At 45.0% G+C, this 20,799-nt stretch overlaps 1 protein-coding gene across 3 annotated transcripts in view; it reads left to right on the top strand.

The window, feature by feature from the left end:
• The window catches only part of NMT2 (N-myristoyltransferase 2), a 56,859-nt gene that overhangs the window by 19,149 nt on the left and 16,911 nt on the right, over positions 1–20,799 (top strand). For all 3 annotated transcript variants that reach the window (XM_030832413.3, XM_060292414.1, XM_030832412.3), the window contains exons 2-8: positions 7,908–8,043; positions 13,205–13,349; positions 16,066–16,184; positions 16,281–16,372; positions 16,496–16,612; positions 17,853–18,023; positions 19,155–19,263. In XM_030832413.3, coding sequence (XP_030688273.1) covers positions 7,908–8,043; positions 13,205–13,349; positions 16,066–16,184; positions 16,281–16,372; positions 16,496–16,612; positions 17,853–18,023; positions 19,155–19,263 — 889 coding nt within the window. The remainder of the gene's footprint in view (positions 1–7,907; positions 8,044–13,204; positions 13,350–16,065; positions 16,185–16,280; positions 16,373–16,495; positions 16,613–17,852; positions 18,024–19,154; positions 19,264–20,799) is intronic.

Below are 20,799 nucleotides of genomic sequence, written 5' to 3' on the forward strand. Positions count from 1 at the left end.
TTTTATGGCTGAGTAGTACTCCATTGTATATATGGAATACCACATCTTCTTTATTCATCTGTCAATGGACATTTAGGTTGTTTCCACATATTGGCTATTGTGAATAGTGCTGCTATGAACGTAGGGGTGCGTGTTATCTTTTTTGAATTATAGTGTTGTCTGGATAGATGCCCAGGAGTGGGATTGCTGGATCATATGGCAACTCTATTTTTATTTTTCTGAGGAACCTCCATACTGTTTTCCACAGTGGCTACACCAGCTTACATTCCCACCAACAGTGTAGGAGGGTTCCCTTTTCTCCACACCCTCCCCAGCATTTATTGTTTGTAGATTTTGTGATGATGGCTATTCTGACCGGTGTTAGGTGATACCTCATTGTAGTTTTGATTTGCATTTCTCTAATGATTAGCAGTGTGGAGCATCCTTTGATGTGTCTATTGTCTTGGCCTAAATCTTGAACGAAAAGCAATCTGCCAGGAAATGAAGGAGAGAAGGGTGTCCTGGCAGAGGAAACAACATGCCTAAATGTGTGATGAGAACAGTACCTATCAGTTATTGATTGGCTTACTCCATGCCAGACGCTAAGCTACACACTGTGCAGGCTCCGCCTCCTTTAATTTCCCATAAGCCTCCCATCTGTGTGTTGTCTGTTGCCTTAAGAATATATGCTCCATAGGGCAGGACGTTGCTTTGTTCATTGCTGTATCTTGATGTTCCAGTAGCTTGCTGTTTAATAAGCCAGCAACCATTTTATTAGGCTCACAGATTCTGTGGGTTAGGAATTTGGAAAGGGCATGGCTGGAGGGAGTTCTGGCTGGGGATCTCATGGGGTCACAGTCAGATTTCAGCTCAGGCTTCAGTCAGCTGAAGGCTCCCCTGCAGTGGACGCCCGGGGGGGCTCACTCACATGACTGTCCGTCCATGCTGGCTGTTGACTAGAGCCCACCCATGTGGCCTCACCAGCATGCACACCTCTAGAAGTGGGTGGGAGCTTCTCACCTAGACTGGGAAGTCATATATTGACACATTTGTTGTGAATGATTGGTTGTGAGTCACAAGCCCATCCACGTTCAAGGGGAGGGGAGCTAGATTCCATCGTTCATTGGGGGGAGTCTCTAAAAAATTTGAGGATGTATTGAAAACTACCACAGTCCATCTTCTGGCCATTAAAAGTATGCACATTCTCCCCCAAGTAGAATACATTTACCCTCCCTGAGGCTCTCCTGCAAATCATATCGCGTTTTGGCTTACATATGAGGCTCAGGCTTGAAGTGCAGGATCTCATCATCTAAACCAAGTCTAGGTGGATGAGGGCCCTCAGAGTCCATCTCAATACCTGTAAAATGAGCAGGTATGTTGTCTGCTCCCCACATGCCCATTGTGGAAGGGTGGACAGGTATAGGGGGGCCATGGTGGTGGTTCCATTCAAAAAGGGGGAAATAGCACAGCACAGCCAGTGGTCCGTAGCAGTTCTGAAATCCAGCCAGGAACCTGTCGCCAGTCCCTTGGTTTGAGTTCAGTCCTAATCTTCAGGAGCTGCTCTCCATGGCTCTGGCCTCTGTCCCTTGGGCTGTGGGTTCTGCCCTTTAAATCCTCCTTCCAAAAGAAAAGATGACTTTGCATCTGAGTGAGTGACCTTCTCTGTCTGATTCCTGCCTGTAAAAGGCTGAGGGTCCAAAGGCCTCTTTGCATTTTGTCCTGTTCTGTCTCTTTCAAGCTGGTGTAATTCTTTAAAAAATGTACTGGACTTCCTGTTTCAATGTATAATCCAGCTGTCCCCAACCTTTTTGGCACCATGGACCAGTTTCATGGAAGACAGTTTTTCCACGGACGGGGAGGTGTGGGGGGATGCGTCAGGCGGTAATGCAAGCAATGGGGAGTGGCAGATGAAGCTTCGCTCTCTCACCCGCTGTTCACCTCTAATAGTGTGGCCCAGTTCCCAACAGGCTGCAGACGGGTACCAGTCTGCAGCCCGGGGGTTGGGGACCACTGTACTGCGCAAAAGCCACACCCACCAACCTCTTCTTCAAGATAAACTTTTCTCTACCTTGGTCTTTATGTGAGGCTGAATGTCCAGAAGATTTAGAAGCTGTACTGTTTAGAGACAGAATAGAAGAGGCACATCCTTCAGAAACCGAGAGGGTGTTTTGTCTGTTTGAAATGGTCTATGGAACACCACCTTGAAGATTTTCTGAGGTCCTGACCACAGCTGCATTCCAGGTTTGACTTTCTGTCCTGAGACCATTTCTTAATATGTACAGCCTTTGCCTTCTGGGGATGCTGGGGATGAGGGACAGTTTAATTTTGAGTCTAGCAAGCCCTGCCTGGGCTCGTGTATTCTCTAACTTCCTCTCAACTGCCGAGAAGCTCATTCTTGAGTTAATGTCTCTCTGCTCTCATTTTCTTATACACAGCTGGGAGAAGCCAGCACGATTTCAGCCTTCTGCCCAGAAATCGTTTTAGATTTTCATGCTCATTACGTCCATTCTCTATTTCCCACGTTATCTCTGGCGGCAGTTTTATAAACATTCCTCTACTACATAACGGGGGTCCCCTTCCGTCGATCTTCCCATATCACTTCCTTTATTTTCCCAGGCCCTCACCACCAGCCTCCTTGAGACCGTCAGGCTTCTGCTTACAGTCGCCGCAGGCTCTTTCCATCTGGTCTGAAAGCCAGGGCCGCGTGTTTCGGGTTTTAGTTACAGCAGCCCTCCACTTTCACACCCCACGTACCTGGCTGAGTTTTTATTGCTGCATGCAGCACCATTACAGGCCTGGTGACACAAAACAATGTTGCTTTATCAGGCTTGCAGATCCGGTGGGTGAGGAGGCTGGGAAAGGCAGTTCCTCATCCAGGGTCTCTTGTGCGCTTCCAGACGGATGTTGCCTTGGGCTGGAGTCTTCTGCAGACTTGACCACGCTGGGCATTCATGAGGGTTCCCTCCTGTGGCTTCAGCGGGTGGTCTCAGGGCAGTCAGACCTCTTACGTGGCTCCTGGCTTCCCCCAGACTTGAGCATCCCAAGGGAGCCATGTGGAAAGTGCGTGGTCTTTTGTGACCTAGTCTCAGAAGTCATGTAGTGTCACTTACACTGCGTTACGAGCAAGTGACGAGCCTGCCCAGACTCAAGAGGAGGGAAAGAGACCCCCACCTCTCGATGGGAGAAGCATCAAAGAATTGGCAGACGTATTTCGAAACCGCTTGCACCCGGAGCAGTGTCTGGCAGCAAGGCCTTGCCATGCAATTGTATCCAACGAGTAGGCACTTCCGCCTCTCTTTTTATATCTGCTTGTTAGTCTTTGGGCGCTCAGTGTGGCCCCTGTAATAACAAGCTGTGTTATAAAGGGGCTTTCTTGTATTTGAAACGTACTTTTGGAAAGTAGGAATACAGGACTTCACATTCTACACACTTTATTCCAAATGAATTAGAAAGCTAAATATTTTTCCCCAAAAGTCATAAAGCTAAAAGAGAAAAAGTTACAGAAGGATACTTACGTAATTTTGGAATTGGGAAGACTTTCTAAGCAAGATTTGAAAGCCGAAAAACCACAAGGGAAAAATTTTAAGTATTAGACGCCATAAAATTTTTAATTGTCTGTACAGGAAAAAATACCATAAATTAAGTGGAATGCTAAAAACTAAACTGTGTATTTACAGTCTAAACAATGGACAACAAACTAGGCGATGGAATATAAGCAGAGGGTAGTATCTCTCATAGGCCTGTTGTGAGGATTAAATGAGATTAAAGTGCCCAAAGTAAAAATTCTTAATAAATGACAGGTTCTATCCGTGCTTTTATAAAGGACACCTACAAATCATTGTTTTTTAAGATGGCTAATGGAAAAAGAATATGAATGAGCTATTCGTGGAAAAATATAAATGCTCTGTAAACATATAAAAAGATATGTAGGGCTTCCCTGGTGGCACAGTGGTTGAGAATCCGCCTGCCAATGCAGGGGACACGGGTTCAATCCCTGGTCCGGAAAGATCCCACATGCCGTGGAGCAACTAAGCCCGTTCACCACAACTGCTGAGCCTGCGCTCTAGAGCCCGCGAGCCACGACTACTGAGCCCACGTGCCACAACTACTGAGCCCATGTGCCACAACTACTGAAGCCCGCGCGCCTAGAGCCTGTGCTCCGCAACAAGAGAAGCCACTGCAATGAGAAGCCCTCACACTGCAGTGAAGAGTAGTCCTGGCTCATGCAACTAGAGAAGGCCCACGCATAGCAACAAAGACCCAACGCAGCCAAAAATAAATAAATAAAATAAATAAATTTATTTAAAAAAAAAGATATGTAGCCTCACCCCTGGTTAACTAAAGGAACATTAAATCTACAGTGAGATTTTTTTCTACCTTTCAGATTGTCGGGGATGAAAAAGAATGGTTATATTTCAGTGCTGGCAAAGACATAGGGAAATTGCTGTTCTCATTTACTGTTTGGTCCTTTGTTCTTCTACAGGTAAGGTAATTTTTCCTCTCCGGCTCTTTTCATCTTTGGTTTTCTGTAGTTTGAGAATGATTTGCCAGGATGCCATTTTAGGGGCATTTATCCTGTTTGGTGTTCTCTGAGCTTCTTGGACCTGTGGGTTAGCACCTGCTTTTGACTTGGGGAAATCCCCAGTCATTATTGTTTCAAGTATTTCTTCCATTTCTTCCTCTCTTCTCCTTCTGGTTCTCCCATTACACATATGTTATACTCTCTGTAGTTTTCCCACAGTCCTCGGATGTTCTGTTCTGTTTTTTCCATCTTTGTTCTCTTTGCTTTTCAGGTTTAGGGGGGTCTCTGAGGTTTCCACTGCTGTATCCTCAAGCTCAGAGATTCTTTCCTCAGCCACGTCCAGTCTACCAATAAGCCCATCAAAGACATTCTTCATTTCTGTTGCAGCGTTTTTGATTATTCTCGGTTCTTTCTTAGGATTTCCATCTCTGCTTACATCGCCCGTCTGTTCGCACGTGCTGTCTGCTTTGTCCATTTGAGCCCTTAGCATATTAATCAGAGTTGTTTCGAATCCCATGCCTGATCATTCCACCGTCGCTGCCACGTCTGGCTCTGATGCTTGCTGTATCTTTCCCAGGCGTGTTTTTGGCCTTTTGGAATGCCTTGTAGTTTTTTCCTGATAGCCAGACATGATGTCCTGGGTGAAAGGAACTGCTGTAAGTAGGCCTTTGGTCATGCGGTGGTGAGGCGTGTGGGGCGGGAGGCATTGCGGGGTCCTGTGATCCGGCCTCAGTCTTTCAGTGATCCTGCGCCTCTGGACCGTGAGCTCACGAATGTGAACAGGATGGCTAACGGGGGCTGGAGTCAGTCATCTCTTTTCCCCAGATTAGTTAAGCTCTGACCGTAGGCCAGCTGCTTAGGCTCTGGTTGACTAGTTTCTGCTGAGGACAGACCTTGTTAAGCACAGAACGTCTGACATTTTTCAGAAATGATTCCTCTTCCCCTCCTTCTACCAGAAGCACGAGGGGATTTTTCTCTGCTCTCTACTGTGGGAACCTGACTGCGCTCCTGAGGATAAAACTCAAAAGGGGGGAGACCCTGTGACTGGGCTCCTAACTCTGGGTCTTGTTCACATGTAGCCTCCAGGGCTTTGTGAATTGAGGTCCAGGGGTTCCTGCCTGAGCGCTGGCTCCCATGGGGGTTTCCACGCGTGAGTCTCTGCTCCCAGAAGCTGTCTCTCCAATCTTGGGGGCGGCAGTTTGTCCTGTGTCCCTGCCTCCCACCCTTAGGGATCTCAGAAGAACTGTTGGCTTTTCAGGCTGCTGGGATGGAGTGGTGACTTCCAAGCTCCTTGTATTCAGAACCAGAAACTGATTTACTGTTGGTATAGTGGAAACTGGAAGAGTATTTAGTAAAGCAAGCTTAACTATCCACTAAAACTAAAAATGTGCATGCCCTTTGACCTCACATTTCCATCTTCGGACAAACTAGCATGAATGCACAAAGATGTAAGTACCAGAATATTTTTTTGCAGCAGCATATTTTATGTAGGAATGGTTACATAAAATATGATATACTGACACAATGGAATGCTACCCAGTTGCTAAAAAGAAATGAGGTAGCTCAGTATATCCTGACATGGAAAGAAAGAAATCCCAGACGCATTTGTTAAGTGGAAGGAGAAAAGGAGCCAAGTTTCAAAATAGTGTGTTTAAGATTCAATTTTTGTTGAAAACTTACTCGTAGTAAAAACGAAGGCATGCTTAGAGAAGAAAGGCTATTTTAGAAGAATTTATACCAGAAGAACTATTGGCTGCCTTTGAGGGACCCTGTTATAAGGCTGTTAATTAATGACATTTGTGTCTTATATAATGAATATGTATTTGATAATTAGGCAAAAATTCAAGAAAGAAAATAGGAACAGATAGAGCTAATTAAGAACAATAGAACAGAATTGCTTATTTCCATCACTTTTCCCTGCATCAGGGGATAATGCAATAATAATCTCTGACTCAAAATTTGAATTTACCTTCTGGGAATACTGTGGGAGAGTAGGCCCAAAGAAAGGGAAATTTTAAATCTCCTTGTGTCTCTTTTTCTCTTTCAGAAGATTATAGCTCTAATATGACAAGGGTTCCAAACAGAAATGTTTTGCCAGTGAACTTTTTTTTTTCCTGTAGAGTTTTTTTATTGTTAATCCTTCTAATAAAAATCTTTATCAGGAAAAATGCCACCCCCTGCAGAGATGCCCTTTCTTTGGTTCTCTTGTGTCAAGATTAGAGGTTTGTTGTGCCCAAGAGATGTTTATAATGGAATATTTTATGACATGTATCTCTCCCTGAAAAGGCTGATTTAAAAGTAAGTTAGTGGAGCAGTGATACCTGTGAAAGCTATTTGACTTTGGCGATAAAATAGAGTTTATTGCTACAGTTTTCCTGCTTAAATGACATCTAAGAACCCTGCAGGATGACTGAGCGTAGACTAATATTCTTCTGGGTTCCTGGACCCAGTTCCAGTGGGGAGGTAGGGGTGGAGGGTTCCCACATAGCACCAAGCAATTCTCAGACGCCAGCTGGGTGTCCTGAAATTCATCTCAGTTCTGACACCGTCTGTGCAGAGACAGCATCAGATCCCACAGGTTAGGGGCTCAGTCCCACGAGACTATCCCCCCCGACCCCTCACCCAGGTTGTCACATGTGCTTCTGACCAGGCTACAGATTGGAGGTTCCTAAGACCCCCCTCCTTAGATTCGGTCAATTTGTTAGAGCAGCTCACAGAACTCAGAGAAACATTTACTTTCTAGATCACCTGTTTATTATAAAAGGATGTAACTCAGGAACAGTCAGATGGAAGAGGTGCCCAGGGCAAGGTGTGGGGAAGGGACACAGAGCTTCCGTGTCCTCTCCAGGCGCCACTGTCCCCAAACCTCCACTTGGAGAGAAATCACCAACCTGGAAGCTCTCTGAACCCCCATCCTTTTGGGTTTTTATGGAGGCTTCCTTACATAGGCATGATTGGTTACATCATTGGCCATTGGTGTTTGATTCAACCTCCAGCCCCTCTCCCCTCCCGGAGGTCAGGGAGGTGGGATTGAAAATTCCAGCCCTCTAATCAGGGTTGGCTCCCCTGGCGACCTGCCCCCATCCTTAGGTGCTTCGAGAAGTGACCTTCTTAACATGACATAAGGGACACCTACCTTAAAGTTCTAATCTTTTAGGAAACTCCAAGGGGTTTGGAAGCTGTGACCCAGGAACCATGGATCAAGACCAAATATAGATGAAAAATATATATTTTGGTCATCTGCAAATATATGTATATTTTTATCAATCAGAATATTGCACATCCTAAGGTAGTTATTCCCTCCTGTGTGTAACATGTGTTTTTCCTAAATGATTAATTTCATGCAATTCACATTTTACATAATGACCTGTTGTTGTTTTTACAAACCCTGTGAATTTCCTAACAGGAGTCCCGGAGGTGATTTGGGTGCCAAAAAGAAAAAGAAGAAACAGAAGAGAAAAAAGGAGAAACCGAATTCCGGAGGCACCAAGTCAGACTCGGCATCTGATTCCCAGGAGATTAAAATTCAGCCGCCTTCAAAAGTGAGAACCATGTTTTCTTTTAACCTCCGTGGTGTCCCATGTGTGTGAAAGCGGGTCCGGGCAGCTTAGGCGAGTGCCCTGTTGGCTCAGAGGTGTAGTTAGGGTGTTGCCGTGACTGTGTACTGTGTGGTCACAGCAGGGTGTTTACAGCCTTCCCAGGACTGACATTGGCACCCAGAAAACTAAGAGGTCCGTGCTGGGCTTCTATGTGTGTGTGTGTTCTGCCCACATCCCCCCTTTCTCAGTGAATTAGTACATAGGTTGTAGTCATAGAAGAAAGTCTCACGGTGACCTTGTTAGATTTTTGTTTCTGGTTTTTGGGGGGTTTTTTTTGTAGTTACACTTAATATTTGATTCCCTTTTGTTCAGAAGATATTCACATTTTCATTTTTCTGGGTGTCTAATTACCTGAATAGCACAGCACCATCTGGCAGCAGGTTTCAGCAGGAGCAACCATGGGTAAGTCTCACGTTGACTTTGCCTTGGACCAGTCTGCAGTGGCCATTCTTAATTCTATTGCCAAGGGTAGGAAGTAACCCATTTTGGACCAAACCAGAAGTGGTCCTGCTGGGCCCTGCGTCTCTGTATGCTTCTGGAGATGCCGATGCCAGGCGCCACTTCCCTGGGGCCACCCATCATCCTGGCTGTGAACAGAGACCTCGTGTGCTGGGCCCAAGGAAACAGAGCCCTCGATGCCAGAAACTCACAGCGAAAAGGGGTAGAGTTAGAAGCATAACAAAGCAGAGGTCATCTGATTGTTGTAGCTCCAAGTAAGTTGGGCAGTGCGTGGTGTCATGGCAGGAGCTCAGTCCTGCCCCAAAGCTCTCAAGCTGTGAGCCTTTGCCAGGCTCTGCCCCTCCTTAAGCTCATTTCATCTGCAGCTTGGGGACATGCCTCCTCCCCAGCTCATAGGCTGTTAATGAGGTCACAATCAGACCATCTTTATAATGTGGTTTTTATACCATGTAAAGCAGCAGTCCCCAGCCTTTTCGGCACCAGGGACCAGTTTCGTGGAAGACAGTTTTTCCACGGACCAGGGCCGGGGGGATGGTTTTGGGATGATTCAAGCGCATTACATTTATTGTGCACTTAATTTCTATTATTATTACATTGTAATATATAATAAAATAATTATACAATTCACCATAATTCTGACGGGAGGCGGAGCTCAGGCGGTAACACGAGCGATGGGGAGCGGCTGTAAATACAGATGAAGCTTCGCTCACTCGCCCGCCACTCGCCTCCTGCTGTGCAGCCTGATTCCTAACAGGCCACGGGCCGGTACCAGTCCGTGGCCTGGGGGGTGGGACCTCTGCTGCGGAGCACTGTGTATACATGGCAGTTGTTACCATTACGCCAGTTTTGTGGGGTCTCAGGTTTTTTTCTTGCACAAACTTTACATCTTACGACGTTGAGTGAGTCTTGCAGGTAGTTTTGTTGTCGTTGTTACCTGTTTTACACATAAGGACCAGGAATCACTGGGCAGGAAAATTCCTTGCCCCAATTTTTCCCTGATTGCCTTTGTGGGGTGAGAAGAAAGTGCAGTTTCCCTCACTAGCTTTTCAACTTGCTTCTCTGGTAATAAATAGTCTATCCACAGACATAAGTTCCAAGGTAACTCATATAAGGTGCACCGTAAGCTGGCAAGATATCTTGTCCATTTCTCATCGTTGCTTCATCAGACAAATGTGGTGTTATTTACATGCAGTTGTGACCATCTCCTTATTCTTTCTGTCATCACCATCAGCTGCTGCCCAGCCCTGTACCCCTGGTGATTCAGGGCCCTTCCCCTGCCTCTGGTCACTTATAAGAAACTACAGAATGGGAATTGGGGATTAGCAGAGGCAAACTAGTATGTGTAGGATGGATAAACAACAAAGTCCTACTGTATAGCGCAGGAAACTATATTCAATATCCTGTGACAAACCACAGTGGAAAAGAATATGAAAAAAAATACATATATGTATAACTGAGTCACGTTGCTGTACAGCAGGAATTAACACAGCATTGTAAATCAACTATACTTCAATAAATTTTTAAAAAATAAAAAATAAAATGAGTGGGTGGTTGGACTTTAAAAAAAAAAAGAAGAAAAAGAAACTACAGCCAAGCAAGGCAGGAGGAACTGCTACCATGGTATGGTAGAGAAATTCTTTTCTTTTTTCATGAAGACTAAGTCAAAATTGTTTTAATGTGGGCTTTTCACTGCATTTTAAAAACTGCGGCTCCTTTCCCTGAAACTGATGTCAGCTCTACATAACACCGTCATTTACAGTGACCTTTAGAGATTCTTCAGTTTAGAGAATGTTGCAGTCTACGCTCAAGAACCAAAATAAAATGATATTTGGGTTCTTGTACACTTCTTAGTGATGAAGGACTTGAACATTTTTTCCAAGGTATTAAATTGGAAAATAATGGGCAAAGAGTACAGTTGGTGTTTAGTATTTCCCAAGGAACAGATATGGAGGAAAAGAGGCATGTCTGACTCTTACACCAGAATATGATAGTGGGAGGCTAATGCGGGGTCAGCACACATTCTCACCTTTCCAAACGCCCCGTGTGGTGCTGCTCTGGTAGGTGATTGGTTAGGTTTAAGAATTTATCATAGCTGAGTTTTCCTTACTGCTCTGTCGCTATGGATTTGAAAGTTGTACTTACTTGAATCTACTTTGAGTGTCATCTATAAAAATATTGACTCACGGGGCTTCCCTGGTGGTGCAATGGTTGAGAGTCCACCTGCCGATGCAGGGGACACGGGTTCGTGCGCCAGTCCGGGAAGATCCCACATGCCACGGAGCGGCTGGACCCGTGAGCCATGGCCCCGCTGAGCCTGCGTGTCTGGAGCCTGTGCTCCACAACGGGAGAGGCCACAGCAGTGAGAGGCCCGCATACGGCAAAAAAAAAAAAAAAAAATTGACTCACTATATTGTACACCTGAAGCTAATATAATATTGTGAATCAACCTAACTTCAGTAAAAAACGAAAGCATTTAATAGTGAGCATTGGAATATGACTATTTCATGAATGGTGATTTCATGTAAAGACTGCTGGTCAACCTGCTAAGGCAGAAACCACTCTGAAGGCTTCTTCGTGCAGACGGGGTACCATCATTGGCTCCTTTGGAACAAAGATGCTGATGCATGTTTGTTACAGAAGGGTTGGAGTTTGGTATAGCCCTGTTAGAGGATTTAACTCAAATAGCAGGAAAGAAGGGTTACCATGGCAAATTGGGTGCAGATACTGTAGGTATATTTTCGTAAGACTGGGTTCTACGTGGCCTATTTTAAGATAAAGGGGTGCATGTTCAAGCATTACTAGCTGAAATAACGCTGTGCTCTCACCCTATGTAAGTTGCAGATCTCCTAGTTGATTGCACTGTTGGGAGTTCAAGTGAATGTAAATTTCATTTTGCTAGAAATCAGTTACTTTTGTGTGGGAGGTTCAAAAGAGGCCCAAACAAGAGAAATATAAAAATACAGTAAATTAGAACAGCAAAACTATTTTGTTAAATTAGTATGTGTAACTGATATATATGAACCTGATGATTCAGACCTCAATCAAAATATAAGATGAATGGCTTACAGAATTTGTGGCAGTCCTGGGTGAGGCTGTTAGACTTCCAAGAGGAGACATTAAGACTTTAACCTACCTCTGGTTAGACTCCAGCACTTTGTTTCTTGGAATCATTTTAGGGGCAAGAATCTTAAGGGAACCCAGTGAGTAAAGCCACCACAGGATGGTCTGTGTTAAATAAACCCTGTTTTGTACTGGGTCAAACAAGCAGGCTTCCCAGAGTCAAAGATTTGCTCCAGACCACAGACTTCAGAGTCAAAACGGAACAGAAGTCCAGAGCTGCTGTTAATAAACCATTGAGGATCGATGGTACCTTTCCTTGGTGCCCATGGTGTTGACATACAGGGAAACCGAAGACTCTGAGACTCCTTCTAACAAATTATGAGCCCACAGTGAAGAGCATTCTTTGTATGGCATCAGAATTCTAAAATGAATCAATAATTTCACATGTTGAAAAAACCTCACTGATTTCCATATTCAGTCCTACATGCCACTTGCTCATTTCAGTTATAGTCTCATTTTCCATGAGGGATTTCTGCCCCCCCCCCAAAAAAAAGAGCTGCGGGATCTTCAGAGATGACAGGAATATTGGCTTTGAGGAAGGAACTTTAGTATTTAAAGGCATTGTCAATTTTATAGACTGAGGATACGTATTACTTAAAAGGGAGGTTGTTTCCACCACTTGGGTTGGGGGGAAAAGGCTTTTATGGTTGCAGAAGATCTGAATCCATAGAGGAAACTGCTCATCCTCGTGGCCTCTGGAGGGGCCGTCAGGATTGGCAGAGGGCGGGGTGTGGTCCAGGAGGAGGCATCCTTAGAGGGTCCTTTCTTGATGCACTTCCTTCCCAGCCCGGCACTAAGTTCAGATTTCTTTCTTTTTTTTTTTTTTTTTTTTGTGTTACGCGGGCCTCTCCCCTTGCGGAGCACAGGCTCCGTAGGCGCAGGCTCAGCGGCCATGGCTCACAGGCCCAGCCGCTCCGCGGCACGTGGGATCTTCCCGGACCGGGGCACGAACCCGCGTCCCCTGCATCGTCAGGCGGACTCTCAACCACTGCACCACCAGGGAAGCCCCCTCTTTCTTTCTTTTTATGAACTAAAATGTCCCTCGTCTGCCTGGTTTCCATTCTAGAAGTTATTTCCTTTGTCCCCACGTTGCTCCTCCCGAGCATTAACCCCATCAGTGAAGCCGAGGCTGGAGTCTGACTGGCTGCTGTATGATAGTAGCATTTGCACTGCAGGGCACTCCTCTCTGCTGCTCCGCCCACACGAGTAATTAATGGTGAGGACCGAGGACCCTTTGCAGATGGGTGGGAAACTGAAGCAGAGAGTGGTTCGGTCTACTTGAGAGTTCCCAGACTGTCAGAGCCCCATTGAAGCTATAGGACTGTTGTTGCCTTCAACCTAATACGTTTGCTTATATTTTAATACGTTAGCATCCTTGAGCCCAAGGGCCAGACTTAGAGGAGGATTGTGCGTTTCTCCAGCGAACGCCGTGTAGTCTCCAGTGCAGGTGCACGTGGACCTGCCCAGGTTTGGGAGCAGCGGCAGCTTCCTCATATTCTGTGTCTGTGTGTCTTTGCTGTTGTAGAATCCCACCATTCCAATGCAGAAGTTGCAGGATATCCAGAGGGCAATGGAGCTGTTATCCGCATGCCAGGGCCCCGCCAGGAACATTGATGAGGCTGCCAAACACAGATACCAGTTTTGGGACACACAGCCGGTACCCAAACTAAGTAAGCTTTTCTGCCTTTTCCCCCAAAAAACAAAGCTGGGTTAACAACAAACAAAAAACACAAAAGAGACTTGACTTCACTTATATGATTTGTTTTAGACCACAGATTCGAAATTTATACAAAAGTCATATTTTTCTTCTTAAAATAAGTGTTGGGTGGCGACATTGGCTTTCAGTAACAACAATTTTAATCTAACTCCTGTCCCTATAAAGAAATCTAATTTCCCCACACTTCAAACATTAGTGTATTAAATATATGTATATAAGAGGGGTCTCACCCACCCCCAGTTTTTTGGTTCTGATCTTCATGGAGTGGTTTTTCTTCTGCATAAATTTTTAGCAATCTCACACCTCAGTTATCCCAAAAGACACAGAAAATTTGCCCTATTAAATCTTACTGAAATGGAAAATTTTGCTCTGTTTAACAATAGGATTCTGAACACTCACCCATGTTGTTAATTATTACCAATGTGATAACATTCCAGTATAATAAGCGAATTGGGACACCCCGTGAAGGCCTTCATAAGTGCTCTGGGTCATGTAGAAATCTGTAATAGGCCTCTTTCCCTCAGTGCCCGGCTTGCTCCATCACATTTCACTTAAACTTTTACCACTTAAGGTTCTGTAAACTTAAGAATTTAATAATTAATAAACTTAATAATTTCATTGTTACTCTTTCACATTATGCCAGAAAAAAGATGATATAAATGTATAAAAATGTTTTTCAATGTATTACAAGCTAAACCTGCTGCTTTGTCGTATGTTTATATGAAGATACATATTTCCATGTATTATTTCCATACTTTTCTTCCTTGATAGTTCCAGTTCAAAATCTGTATAATAGAAGGTATTCGTTGCCATCCCAAACTCTTATTAGCCCAGTTATGTACACATAATCAGTTTTAACAAATATAAAGCAAGGAACAATCCTTGTCTGTGCCTTCAAATAATGGGTTTCAAACTTTTTAAAAGTGACCTTTCGTTTTCCACCCATGCCCACGCCAAGCAGCTTCAAAATCGTGAGCTTCAGAGCATGAAAGAAAGAAGAAAGCAATTATCTTTGCTTGATTTTTTTTCTTTCAGGCTCTAGAAATTATTTGGTAGTGGAGGAAGACCTTCTAGAATGAATTTGCTGGATTTTAAATGACATTGAGTTGAGTGACCATTAGCTACAGGGGTGTAGATTTATTGATCTGAATGTATTGGGTTGGGCTAAATTTTGCTGGGGGCTTTTGGGTCAGTGCCCAGGGGAGAAAATTCTCTTCCAGCTGGCGCCTCACCCCAGCGCACCTCTTTGGGAAGACTTCCCCGCCGCTCACCTCGTTTCGGCCCCTCCCCTAAATCCCTGCAGTGTTCTCGGGTTCCTAGAATGTTCTTTGCATACCTCAATTAAGGCAACACCAGGTTAATGGTGGAAGAGGGAGCCTGAGGTCGGGGAGAACGTTTGAAAGTCAGGGAGACTCTGCCTCTTCGTTTCTCTCCAGAGCCACATCCCAGTTCAGTCAAACACACCCAGCTGCTTGGAGCTGCTTGCGTGGGGTGGGCCCCTGGTGTTGTTATGTGGATCAGACAAGCCCTGAGCAACTCCCAAGGAACCCCAGGGGAACAGCTGGGAATCTGGCTTCTAGAGCTGACCCTGGAGCTTGAGGTATTCACTTGCGGATGAGCTGGTGGAGTGGAGATAAGATGAACGTGCAGAGTTAGGGATTAGGAAATAGAGAAGAAGAAACCCCTTGGGGCTGGTACAAACCCTGTGACTTCCCCCCTGTGAAAAGGTCTGTGATGGTAATAACTGTACCTGAAGCTCATTTATTCAGCAGATGTTTATTGAGTGTCTCCCACTAAATGCCAGGCACTGGGGCGCAGACCCGGGAAACAGTGGTAGGAAAGTAGGATAAACGGTGGGCGGGCGGTGAGGACATACTCCACGTAGGAAGAAGCTTTAGTCGGGGAGGATGCTGTGAGGACGTTACGTGTAAGGCTATAGCTGAAAAAATGCCAGCGGCCAGCCGTGTGAAAGACCGGGGATGGGCCTTCTGGGCAGAGGCCCAGTCCGAGGGAGGGCAGTGGGCCTGAAGCCCTGAGGGCAGGGCTGGGTAGATGTGTCAACGGTGGCCAGGCAAGCAGTGGCCCCGGTCAAGGGCTTGGATTTTATCCCAACCTCACTGGGAAGCTCCGGAGGAAGAAGTGGGAAAGGGTGCCTTTGTGGAAATCGCTGGAGACACTGATGGCTTGAACTGTGCTGCCAGCAGCCCAGACAGAAGTAAACAGTCCTGAAATTAATTTTGAACTTTGCTGGGAGGGGTCAGGTCACTGCAGCCCTTGCCCCCCATTGGTTGAAAAGCAGTTAAACAGAAAACATCTCTAAGGCGGTCATATCAAGCCTGTGTCGCCGGCAGTTGTGCTGAATGATTAATCTGTAATCTAGGAGTTCAGACTGAGAAGTCACCATTGTTTGGTAATGTCCAGTTTGCCAGTGGATGACAGAGGATTTCTCCCGTATCTGGTCCACTAGCAGTTACCCTCCACCTTGCGTAACCACCCTGCTTCGCACTGGCAGCAGCTGAAACGATACAGTACTTTTAAGGATTATGTGGAACTCAAGAGCCCTAAGCACGCTTTTGTTTCCTGTAACTGACCATTTTGGATCGTCAGGACACTCTGTAATTGAATCGTCTCTCTTTTTGTCTTTGTTTTTCCCCTCCTCCCCGTCCCAGATGAAGTAATAACATCTCATGGCGCAATTGAAGCTGATAAAGAAAACGTGCGTCAAGAGCCGTATTCCCTGCCGCAGGGTTTTATGTGGGACACTTTAGATTTGGGTAACGCCGAAGTGGTGAGTAAAACCTTCGACCTCGTTCCCCGACTTGGCGTGGGTTGCTTCTGCGCTGGTCCCAAGCATCACAGGCAGGACGCTTCTTTGGTCTCGTAGCTCAGGGAGCTGTACACGCTGCTGAATGAGAATTACGTGGAGGATGACGACAACATGTTCCGCTTTGACTACTCGCCCGAGTTCCTGCTGTGGTGAGTCTCGCCGGTCACGTGTGCTTGCTGGGGACAGGGCGAGGGGGGGTCGGCCTGTCTCTGTCTGTCCCTGTGTTCCTGGACACTCACCGCATCTGTTTTCCTTGCCTGCACTGACTTCAGGGCTCTGCGTCCCCCAGGCTGGCTCCTCCAGTGGCACTGTGGAGTCAGGGTATCTTCGAACAAAAAGCTAGTGGGGTTCATCAGCGCCATTCCCGCGAACATTCGGATCTACGACAGGTACATAGTGAAGCTTGTCAGTTTTGATACATTGCTTCTCCAAGAGTTGTGGTTAGAATAGGCTTTTTTTTGGTTTTGGCCGTGCTGCGCGGCTTGTGGGATCTTAGCTCCCCAACCAGGGATGGAACCCGCGCCCCCTGCAGTGGAAGCGCGGAGTCCTAACCACTGGACCGCCAGGGAAGCCCCTAGAATAGGCTTTTTGAAATGACTGAATGCAGGCTGCTGATGTTGAGGGGGGTTGGGTGCGTGGGGAGGGCAGAGGTGTATGGAAACTGTGCTTGCTGCTCTGTTTTGCTGGGAACCTAAAAGTGCTCTAAAAAATAAAGTTAAAAATAATGCATAAAAAACAGGTTGTGAACAGTGACCAAAAAAAAAAGAGCTGTATTTTTCTCTATCTCTTTTTCTGTCTCTGCTTCGCAGTCTCATACATGCACACACAGGTATGTATATACGTCCGTAGCAGAAAAAACAAAACTGTAAATAGGTATTTCAGATTTGTTTCTGGGGAAAAAAATTACTCGAGGGATTCTTTTTAAGTCTTTCTGTCCACAGATATGTCTGTTCCATTTTTGCTCTGGGTCTTCAGCCCAGAAAGTCAAAGATACAGTTATGAAACGCGAAGATCTGATGCGTAATAGGTCTCTTCACCTTTCAGTGTACTGGGTGAGCTTATTTACTGCTAAAAAGCATTTGATCTCAAAGAATATTTTGTGCCAAATGAAATGCCTCCGTATCTGGAACCAGAGCAGAGGATGGGCTTTGGAGCTCTAGAAGGTTTATGGTCGCTCAGAAAAGCACCAGCTCTGGCCTGGTCGAGGCACTTCCCAGGGATCCTGGGTATTGCATTATGCTCCAAAGCAACGTCCTATTAGATTCTGCATCTGGGTGACCCAGTTATTGTCGTAACTGTATACATTACAGGAAAAACAGATATAGAAACTTCGAGGCACAGCTGATCCAGTTTCTACACTGAAAATTCAGAAGAGACCAAAGTTCTCAAATTTATTTAGAACAAGAGGTTTGCTTCTCCACAGCCTGGAGTTTTGATCATTTTGGTGGGGGAGTATGGAAAATAGCTAAATCTGTGAAATATCTAAAAGATAGAATATTTTTCTTAAATATTGTGTTAAAGGAGGGCTTTCAGTTTCTCATTCTTTGAAATGTTATAGGTGTTGTCTTGCTTTTTGAAAATGTTTTTCTCTTAACGGTGGCTCTAATTTGCAACACCTTTATTTCTTAGCGTGAAGAAGATGGTCGAAATCAACTTCCTTTGTGTTCATAAGAAATTGAGATCCAAACGGGTAGCCCCAGTGTTGATTCGAGAAATAACCAGAAGAGTGAACCTGGAAGGGATTTTCCAGGCCGTTTATACTGCTGGAGTGGTTCTTCCCAAGCCAGTGGCCACATGCAGGTAATAGCGTCCCACCTTTATCTTGCACGTCACCTGTACCTAACGCTTTGAGCCTCCCTGCCATGTTGCTACAAGTATTATTCTCCACCCGCGTAACCCAGAGGGACTTTGGCTGACCCGTGATGATGTGGTTGGTGGGTAGCAGAGATGGAGATAGAACCAAGAACCACTAGCCCAGTACTCTCGCAGTAAACCCCACAGTCACGTGTGTACTAATGGTGCTACATCTCCATTTCTGTGTCTCTTCCATTTGAAAGAATAGTCTCTGCCTCGGGAAACCCAGGACATCAGTTATCTCGGGATGCCCTGTAGTACGATTTTCTTTCCTTCTCTAACACTCACTGTCACACCAGTGCTATCAGGAACTACTCCGAAAGCTTGATAAACATCAGCTGAAAAACCCGCTAAAGCTGTTTTTATTTCTTCATCTGCTCTTATCAAGCTTTCAAAGGTTAATCTAGTAAGAAAATTGTTTATCAGATTGTCACTTGAATAACCTGTTCCTAGAGCCTCAGAAAGAGTTTATCTCCCTCTGTTATTTTTATTGACTCAAATAAGATGAAACTTCAGGAAAACAGAGTATAAAAGACAAAACTGTAAAATGACTCTCTCCTATTAACTTATTCATAAATAAACAGAATAAGACTTTACAGGTGTTATTTTAATATAATCATTCATCCGAGTACCTAAACTAGAAACACTTAAGAAATTCAAGCTTGTTTTTCAAAAAGTTGTCTTCTTTGGTGTGCGTTATATAAATGTGAAGGCTACTAAACTTAAGGAGAGTTTTTTCATGTTTTTAAACTTTTTGGTTTGCTATCTTAGAATCTGTGATGCTCATTCAATACTTACAGACTGAGCATTATCAATATTCCTTCTGCAATTCTAAGATTTCTCTTTATTGAAAGAGATGGATGGTTACAAACAACAAAGGAACATAACTGGGACATCATTTAGAGGTCAAAACTGACAGATAAAATAATTGCATAGGAAGAGGGCCAGCACCCAGCACTGCACTGGGCCCAACATAAGTGTTCATTCACTGCTTCTATAACAGCTGAGCTTAGACAAAGGTGAAAAACTTGGAGAGTTAGAAATCAGTTAGATCTTAAAATCTGTATTGTATTCCAGATACTGGCATCGATCACTAAACCCCAGAAAATTGGTAGAAGTGAAATTTTCTCACTTGAGTAGAAATATGACTTTGCAGAGAACAATGAAGCTGTACAGACTTCCAGATGTAAGTAAGAATGATTTGCAGTTTTTCAAAGCTGTTAAGAACTGAAACTTTTAATGTAGAAAAGAATTATTTGTAGGAAGCTAAAAACTGGCTCATGGGTCTGAGGATGTGAATATGCAGCTAAAAAGACTGCATAGAACTCTGGGGCCAGAAAAAAGGAGGTGGGTTTTTTTTTTTTTAAGGCTTTTTAAAGTTCTTCAGCTTGGGGTTGGAAGGGCTTGAATTCCAGACATGTAAGTTTTGAAATTTTGAGTATTTATATTCTGTTTAGGAAGAGGAAAGAAAAGTTCAGGTTTCTGATGATATCTTAACACATGGAACTAAGGAATAAGGTTTAAAGAAGAAACCCGGGGAGAGGAAATAATGTCTCATTAAATTCGCATATTTTTAAACTAGTAAATTCCCAGTGTGAAAAATTGTCTCTTAATAAGTGGAAATTTAAACGTGCTTATCAGTCTTAGCTTTATTCAGGGCTCAGATGGTGAATGAATTATCTATCGCTACATAACAAATTACCACAAATGTAGAAGTTCAGACCAACACATGTGCTATCTCTTGGGTTCTGTGGGTCAGGAATCAAGGCACTGCTTAGCTGAGGCCTTTGCTTCAGAGTTTCTCATGAAGCTGTCATTAAGGTGTCAGCCAGGGTCAGGGCCTCCTCTGAAAACTTGACCGGGGATGGATCCACTTCCAAGCTCACATGACTGTTGGCAGCCTTGAATTCTCTGTGGGCAGTTGGCCTGGGGTCCTCAGTTCCTTGCCGGCCGTCGGCCTGAGGCTGCCTCAGCTCCTGGTCGGCTGGGGTTCTCTGTAGCTTAGCTTACAGCACAGCGGCTTGCTTCATCGAACCCAGCGAGGAGAGTCTACAGAGAGCATCTGCTAGCAAGATGGAAGTTAGACCCCTGCATAGTCAATTAAAGTGGAATCACTGGTGCTGTATGTCATTGGTTAGAAGCAAGTCACAGGCCCCACCCACACTCGAGACAAGTGGATGGCGGGGACATGAACTCCAGGAGGGCAGGCATCACTGGGGCCATTGTGGAATCTGTCCGCCAAAGATGGGATCTTTTGTGTAAAGTTTTGATTTCGTCAGAGCTATTCTTTCTTTTGGGTTGTAGTAGATATTTTAACTCGATTGAGGGATTCTTGTGCAATATAGCCATGTTCCTCCCAAAGAAGGAGAGGACTTCACCTGTGGAAGGTGCAGCCAACTCTAGTGCCTTTTGTCTTGGGCCGGTTGTGTGTTTACCAAATGCATGTGATCAGCGGCTGCAGGAATTGATGTCTTTTTTCTGATGACTGACCAGAATCAACTAATTGCTGACTCAGGCAGAATTTCATAAGGAGAAAAGTGGAGGTGAAGGAAACCAGGTGTTGGACATGTCAGGGTCGTCATTCTGGGGCTCCACCACCTGGTAGAGGGCCTGGAAGGCACTGTCTCCCTTCTGCCTAAGCTGTAGTTGCAGACAGTGGGGCTTGAACTAATGAACTCACTGCCTATCTGTGAGGTCAAGGACAGAGGGGGGAACGTAGATC

Source organism: Globicephala melas, chromosome 2 (assembly GCF_963455315.2).
Source record: "Globicephala melas chromosome 2, mGloMel1.2, whole genome shotgun sequence".
Classification (NCBI taxonomy): domain Eukaryota; kingdom Metazoa; phylum Chordata; class Mammalia; order Artiodactyla; family Delphinidae; genus Globicephala; species Globicephala melas.